At 34.5% G+C, this 8,165-nt stretch overlaps 1 protein-coding gene across 1 annotated transcript; it reads left to right on the top strand.

Moving 5' to 3' along the window:
- The first annotated feature begins 208 nt into the window (after positions 1 to 208).
- LOC127075926 (uncharacterized) lies at positions 209 to 3,149 on the top strand. The gene is made up of 6 exons (XM_051017447.1): positions 209 to 468; positions 746 to 1,281; positions 1,369 to 1,561; positions 1,651 to 1,715; positions 1,868 to 2,078; positions 2,148 to 3,149. The coding sequence occupies exons 1-6, from the start codon at positions 346 to 348 to the stop codon at positions 2,511 to 2,513; spliced, it is 1,494 nt and encodes a 497-aa protein (XP_050873404.1). The 5' UTR covers positions 209 to 345; the 3' UTR covers positions 2,514 to 3,149.
- The last annotated feature ends 5,016 nt before the right edge of the window (positions 3,150 to 8,165 follow it).

Genomic DNA, 8,165 nt, shown 5'->3' with positions numbered 1-8,165 from the left:
TTATGGGCTTTTGTCAAACAGACTTAAACGGGACGAACATGCCTATTTGCCACCCCTAACTGAACCACTTGATGTCTTAAATAATACCCGAACCAGATTAATATTTGAATCGAAAAAAAATTAAATTAAATTAAATTAATTAAAAAAATAATTTAACCTTTCCCTATATTGAACAAACTATATTTAAATTAACCAATCAGCTACATTCCAAAAAAAACTCACCAAAACCAGGATATGTTTGTTTACATCCAGAGTTCCTCTATCCCCTACTACTTTACTCTCTCTGATTTTTAGTTTCCCAGGTCTCTAACAAATTCTTTCTTATGAGACGATTCAACTTCAAGCATGAACAAGACATATCTAAAACTCTTCTGCTGCGGTTCTAGTCAACAGAAGCGGTTTATGTTCTCCAACAACGTTAAAGTTGCATGCTTATTAGCCTCCTTTTGCGCTTTCGCTGTTTGGACTGTGAGTGAGTTTATGCATCACAAGTAACTTTCTTTTTATTTTGCTATTATTAGCTATGAATATGAACTAAATAATAATAGTATTAATTGTTATAGAGTAATAGTATTAATTGTTAAAACATCAAATAATATGTATATAGTAAATAATAGAAACTCCGCTCTTAGCTATTTAATTTATTGAACGATTTATATCACTTTTTTCTTCATTATTTGTTGATTTAGGAAAATGTTATTATTTTCTCCTTTATTAGAATCTGATATTGGAATTATTTTTCAAGTACATATTTGCAGATATTTCAATTCCATTCCTCCACAAAGACAGACTCCAAAACCAGGAAGATTTTCTTCTCAGATGCATAAAAGGAAAATCTTTCAAACAAACATGTCCTACAAACTACCCTACAAAACACAACCCAATAAATCAAAACAGACATGTTTGTCCCTCGTACTTTAGATGGATCCATGAAGATCTAAAGCCATGGAGAGAACAAGGGATCACAAGAGAGATGCTGGAAAGGGCAAAAAAGACAGCACATTTCAAGCTTGTGATTGTGGAAGGGAAAGTGTATGTGGAGAAGTATAGGAAAGCTATTCAGACAAGAGATGTTTTTACATTGTGGGGTATTTTGCAAATGTTGAGGTTGTTTCCTGGGAAATTACCCGATTTGGAACTTATGTTTGATTGCGAAGATAAACCTGTTGTTCCTTTGGATAAGTTTCAAGGCCCAAATGCTTCACCGCCTCCGTTGTTTCGATATTGTTCAGATCAATGGAGCTTGGATATTGTCTTCCCAGATTGGTCTTTTTGGGGATGGTAAGTGTTATTAATGCTCGTCAGGATCTCCGGAAAACTAAGACGGCTCTGAATTTACTCGGAACTAATGTTGTTTATTTGTAACAGGGCAGAGACAAATATAAAACCATGGAAAGATACCCTAAAAGATATAAAAGAAGGGAACAAAAAGACTAAGTGGAAGGATAGAGTACCTTATGCTTATTGGAAAGGGAATCCTTATGTTGCTCAAACTAGACAAAATCTTCTACAATGCAATGTTACATTAGAGAAGGATTGGAACACTCTCATATACATACAGGTAAAAAAAATTCATCAAAATTTTTAAAGTTTTCCATGCAACTCAAACCAAAAAGAAATTAATTCATTGTATTTATGTTTGGATAACAGGATTGGATTCAAGAATCAAATCAAGGTTTCGAGAAATCTAGCTTAGGAGATCAATGCACTCATAGGTACATGAATAAATTTGACTATACAACTCTATGTAGATATTAATATGGTGAAGGCTCGTGATCAATGAGTGTGCTCATCTCTAGGTCTCAGATTCAATTTTCCTCCTGATACCTCACACTTATATGTATACATTCTTTTTGACTTATAACAGATACAAGATATACATAGAAGGATGGGCTTGGTCAGTTAGTGAGAAGTATATTATGGCATGCGATTCGATGACATTATACGTAAGATCCAATTACCATGATTTTTTCATGAGAGACATGGTGCCATTACAACACTATTGGCCTATTAGAGACAATAGTAAATGTTCATCTCTTAAGTTTGCTGTGGAATGGGGCAACAATCACACTCAGAAGGTACCGGCTGTGCACAAGAACTATGCTAAAGTTGATGTTACATGATTTCTGACTTTCTCTATTTTACAGGCACAGGCCATTGGAGAGGCGGGTAGCAAATTCATACAAGAGGACTTAGACATGAAAAATGTATATGATTACATGTTTCATTTGCTAAATGAATATGCAAAGCTTTTGAGATTCAAGCCAAAAGTACCACGAGGAGCTGTCGAGTTTTGTGCTGAAAAATTAATGGCATGTGATGTAAATGGTAACAAAAGGAGGTTTATGGAAGAGTCACTGGAGAAGGTTCCTAGTGATTCAAATCCATGCATTCTTCCTCCTCCTTATGATCCTTTAACTTTACAAGAATTGTTAGAGAGAAAAGCAAATTCAACAAAACAAGTAGAAAGTTGGGAAGAGAAGTATTGGCATAGTAAAAACAATGGACAATAGTATTGGCATATTTTTATTTTCCTTTCCTTTATTGACAGACTATTTGCTTGGTTGTTAATATTTTTTAGTAGAAATTCACATGCTTGTTCTTCTAACTCCTTATTGATCCTCAAGCGTGGATTAATGTTTATACAATTGGTTCCGATTTGGAATTAGAATCGTTGGTCTAGATCCTTAATGTGGTGGTCTGAGTTGCTCCAGTGTTGTCGCATGGTGTGGACTTGCAATGTTAATACTTCAACGTCCAAATTAGTTTTGAATAAAGAGGATGGAGTGAGTAATGGATTAAAGTCATACCTTTTATTGCTCAGGTGGTGGTATTGGTATATTGGGCGAAGTTGGGCCTTTCTTGTATTAGGCTTGAGGCCGATCCAAAACAGTTGCCCTCAAGGCTTGCTATAATGTTGTGCTTGGGAAGTATTCTAAGGGTCGGGTATGTCTGGTCGTGATCCTGTGTTGAGAAGTGGAAAGGGCCTAGAGACAACTTCATTAAATGCTCATCTCAGACATTTTGGAAGTTTCTTTGCACGTGACCCTAGATTTATAGGTTAGGGCATGTCGCTTCTACCTAGGGCGTTCGAGTGTACTCAAATGTCATTAAATTTCCGAGACCGTTAATTTTTCACCTTCCATTTATTTTTATTCTACAATGTTGATTCGTTTCATTCTTCCAGTTATATAGGGGTTGCTTTGACTTTTTTACATAACTGAACTTTGTCTTTCTATGACCCCTTTCTTCTTCTTCTTTAAAGATCTGGTGATTCATGTTTTTTTCCATACTCCCTTTTGGTTAGGATTTATCATTCCTGATTCATCCCCATTATCCAACTCTTTTTGGTCACTCCACCTTAGGTATCACTTTTTAACCTTTTCTCTTGCATTTTCTATTTATCCTTTTTAGTGTTTACCATGGGGGATTTTCTAGTATCAGTAATTTGTGAGAATTTTGATATTCCACATGTTGAACCTCTAGAAACTAATGACCCTAATCTCAATTTTATTATATTGAGTGATAGTTTTTGGTATGAAGGAGATTCTGTAAAAAATGGCGACAATACTTAGTGTTTCTAAAGGAGATGGAGATGGGAACTTCAGTCGTCTGGATTATAGGGAAGCGATTTCCCGCCTTGTATCCCCCGTCAATTCCTACACTAATTTGGACATAGCCATAACGAATCGAGATGGCGACGAACTCTCTTATTTACCAATTCATTTAAGGCGACAACACATGGACAAAACCATAGTGATGTAAAACTTATGGTTTATGTTGTCTTTAAGAATCGTAACACACTTTCTGATCGACGTTACCTTTTAGATGTCAACTAGGAAGAAATTGCATAGTGGGGACGTGTATACTTGGAATCACCGGCAGATGCCGAGTTCTACCAATGGGTAGATCTTGAGTTGACAGTGTCATACCCTAAAGTTCGGGTTAGAACTTATCTCACCACTCAGAGATCACCAAGCATAACAAACAGATTATATCACACAAACAAATATGCAAACATCAAATATACAAATATATACACGTAAAAAAGTAGGCTAAACTCACTGAGGACTACTCCCCAGAAGATTCGCCACTTAATTTCTGTAGTGGTAAACTCATGACCATCAAGCTATGGATAAACTTAATGTCAATAAAACCAGAGTCGCCACCGCGCTTTTATTGTTTCCAAAGGAAAAGGGAAAAGTACGAACAAAACCCAAAGATAAAAAGTTTTCAAATCAAAACTAATAAAATTCCAGAGATTACAGGTAAGGGGGTTGGTTACACAGAGGGAAGGTGTTAGAACCCAAAGTGTCCTAGGTACTCCTAGGGAACCCTTTTTTATGTGTGTATGTGTGTTTGGTATAAAATGATGTTTGAGGAAAATAGAGTGTGGAGATGAGAAAAGAATTCATTAATTATATTTTTGTGTTTGACAAGACCTTCGGACTTGTGCCTACGTACTAACATAAAAATGTGGGATCAAAACCTTGTAGTTCGTGGTATTAATTTCAAAATGAGTGGATTGCTTTTAATCAAAGGTTAAGTGAAAAGAGGCACAAAGGGCCCAAAAGTTTGAATGAGTGTTAATTCTTTTTGTCTTTTGAAATTTTAAGTCAATATGGTTAGATTTATTTACAGATTATATTTAAGAAAGAATTTGAAAATTCAATGGCATAAGGCCAAAGTTTCTAATAGGTCTAAGTTTGAAATCACAAGCAAAGAAAGTTTTTGAAAAGGGGGAGAGATTTTGAAATTTAAGAAGTGGGAGAAGATGAAGAGACTAATCCTAAGCATAAAATTAAAAGTTAAGAGTTGAAGAGGCCTGACCAATGGGATGCAATCCAACCAACAAGTATGTCATATAGAAAATCCATTTTTCATTTGGACTTTGAATCAAGCAATTAGAAACATCAGACATCATGAAGATCAAGGCATCAAATAAAGATAGCCACATCCAAGCAAGCAAGTCTCATAGCTAGCAATCTTCCTTGTCTTCTTATGTACCAGATGAAATACTCCTTGATCAACTCAGAGAAAAGCATTAGACACAAGTTCAAAATAACAGTTTGCATCAAGTCAAAGTAGAAGATGAGTTCAAATAAATCCCAAGACTTACATCACATGAAGGCTTAATTCACAATAAATTGGTCTCATAATGTTGGCATTGGCCAAGTCCTTTTTGTATAGGGAATGTTGCCTAATCCTAAGTCCAAAAGTTCAGATCAAGATCAACAGTCCACCAAACATTTTTTAAGGTCCTAAGACCACAAGAGAAATCAAAATGCACAAACAATATATATAATCACAAGATATGACTCAAATGAGCAAAGTAAAAATGGAATAAACATAAACAAGTTTAATGAAATGTAAATGGCAATGAATGATAAATGACTAGAAATTAAATTGCATAAAATAAATTACTTGAAAGTAAAACAATATTAACAAAAGTTAGTCAAATGTTAGTCAAAGTTAATTGAATGTTAGTGATGTTTTACTTTTTAATTGATTAAGTCATTCTTTGGAGAACACTCAACCATTTATTCACAAGAATGGATCCTTGAACCAAGACATTTTCCATAGGAAAGAACAAAAGGCCAAGTTTCCACACAATACCATGAAAGATGGGAGACTTACAATCTCACATACTAGAATGTTATGCCTTTAAGGTCAAATTTAGCTCTATGTTAAGCAATCGTAATTGGACTTATGTAGAAGTCACAACTATCTGAGGTCGGACAATGAAAATTTAGGTGTTAATGCATGTTAGAGATTTGGTATGATGAACCATACTCCTAAAACATACCACACATTAAAAGAAAAAATCAAATGGGATGGACATATCTCATCCATACTTGTATTGGTTCATCTGACACAAGGTTATTGATGAACCAATTAGCCTTAGGATATTGAGACTTCATTGGTCAATCAAATGAATGAGAAAGAAAAAGGATAAAGATGAAGAGGGAGGGGAAATGAGAGAAACAAAAATTGATCATGAGAGGAATTTTATCAAATTAAAATCATTCATTCATTTTGGGAGATGAAATGTACATTTCATCAATCCCCTAAATCCAATGATTTTAATCCAACAAAAGTCAAATCAACCTTGACCAAGGCCCAAACAAATAGTCAAACATCACAAGACCATAAAAATGGCTCAACATAATTTTTACACAATTAATCAACTAAAAATCAAATTAAAAATGCATTAAAATTCAATTTAATTTGGTCAAAACCTAAAATCTCTTCAAAACACCAAATAAATGGCCAAGATATTTATCCTAGGTCAAACAAGGTCAAAGGACCTTAGACAAAAAATTTCATGATTTTTGAAAAGTCAGAAGTATTTTTAAACAATTAAAAATATACACAAAAACATTTAATTCATGAAAAATATCAAAGTTAACCCAAAAAAATAATTTTAATTCAGAAAATGAAATAGAAAAATATTTAAAGATTTTTGGTGAAAATCTCATTTTTTGGATTAAAATGAAATTATTATAAATTTAACAATATAGAGCAATTAAATGAAAAATCTGAAAATACAAAAAAACAAGGACCATCATATCTCCCTCACTAATTGAGGTGGCAGATCTGATGGTTACGCGCGCGCTATCCATGGTGGACTTGAGTTAAAGCGTCACACGCGTGGTAATCAAAACCAAAGCCCAAGATTAGAACGCTGGACCAAGATCAGATGGTTGGAACCTTGCCAACACATCACCGGAGCCCTAGCTCCGATCATCTTCTCCAATGAGGACCATCGGACTAGTCCAACCTAAACTTCATGAAAAATGGAAAACAAGGACACTAATTTGAAGAGAAAATGCTCAAGATCACGAATTTGGTCTCAATTATCTCCAATTCCAAGTATATAAAAAGATACATAGATTTGAATTTTGAGGATCATGAACTGAGTTGCTTCGATTTGACCTCAAAGCAACTCAATCTTGTTGCCTACATTGGTAGGACTTCAGCCAACCAAAATCACAAAGAATAGTGAAGAATTGAGAGAGAATCGAAGAGATGAAGTTTCTAAAATTTAACCTTCGAGTAGCTTCAATTAAGCTTGATCTTGATCTGGATTTGCTTGATTCTTTCTCTTCTTGCTTGCAGTGATCAATTGAGATGGAAAGGGCAATGAATTCTTGGAGTTTGAACTTCAAAACAGAAGGTGAAATTCAAACTGGATTTCAATGAAATCTTCAAGAAATTCTATGGAGTGAGGGGTCTGAGTTCTCTTGGCAAAGCTTGGGCAAGGTGTTCCTCCCTTTCTGAGCTTAGGGCCGTATTTATAGGCTTACTCAATGCTTTTTGCACACTTCAATTCAAAAATTCAAAAATAGCAATGAACTCATGCATGCTTGCATGGGTGTGTGCAAAGCCCAATCAATGATGTCAAAGGGTCCAAACTTAATTCCAAATGATGCTGAAACAAAATCAAGGGACCATGCAATGTTGAAATGAAAATTGGTCACAAATCTTTCCAAATGGGGTCATGCATTACACCCATGTGCAAGTCCCTCAATTTTGATCCAAATGAGATGATCTTGGACTTTTTGGAAAGGTGATATTAAGGGGAACAACTTTCACGTTGAACACTTTTCCATTTGAAGCTTGGATCATGATGAATTTTGAGGTGGAAGTTTGGAAAATCAAACATATTTGAAAATTTTCTAAGTACCAAGTCAAATGTTCACTTCTTCCACCTTGAATAAATTTTGCTATGGGTTCCAAATGGAAAAAGTTCCTTCATAAAAGTTGTATATATTTAAAACCTATTAAATTTGGTCACAAATTTGACATCATTTGGATTTGTCATGAAGGAGTTATGCATTTTAGAAGTTGAGGAAAATCACTTGTTCAATGGTAATGGCCCAAAATGACCTATAATGTTTCCTCTTGGCACATGCCCTTGAAAGTTGAATTTAAACTTTATCAAAGAATAAAAGTTGGATAGGGCATATTTAATTTGATCATGAAACTTTAATGGATTTAATATCATAAAATTTGAGCAAGTTATGGTCCTTGGAAGTTGACCTCCTAACTAGGGTTCAGACAAAATGACCTATAATCTTTCACCATAAAAAATGACTTTCCAAGCAAAAATAGCTTTTAACATCAACATGAAAGTTGTTTTAAATGTCATAAGGAGTAACTTT

This window comes from Lathyrus oleraceus, chromosome 4, assembly GCF_024323335.1.
Source record: "Lathyrus oleraceus cultivar Zhongwan6 chromosome 4, CAAS_Psat_ZW6_1.0, whole genome shotgun sequence".
NCBI classification, from domain to species: Eukaryota; Viridiplantae; Streptophyta; class Magnoliopsida; order Fabales; family Fabaceae; genus Lathyrus; species Lathyrus oleraceus.
This window is presented reverse-complemented; position numbering and strand designations above follow the sequence as displayed.

What these genes read in the sequence shown, in the direction of transcription:
- LOC127075926 (XM_051017447.1), top strand. Translation starts at nt 346, where the DNA reads ATGAACAAGACATATCTAAAACTCTTCTGCTGCGGTTCTAGTCAACAG. An exon ending in GCGCTTTCGCTGTTTGGACT is followed by an intron (nt 469 to 745) that starts GTGAGTGAGTTT and finishes TTATTTTTCAAG; the next exon opens with TACATATTTGCAGATATTTC. An exon ending in GCAACAATCACACTCAGAAG is followed by an intron (nt 2,079 to 2,147) that starts GTACCGGCTGTG and finishes TCTATTTTACAG; the next exon opens with GCACAGGCCATTGGAGAGGC.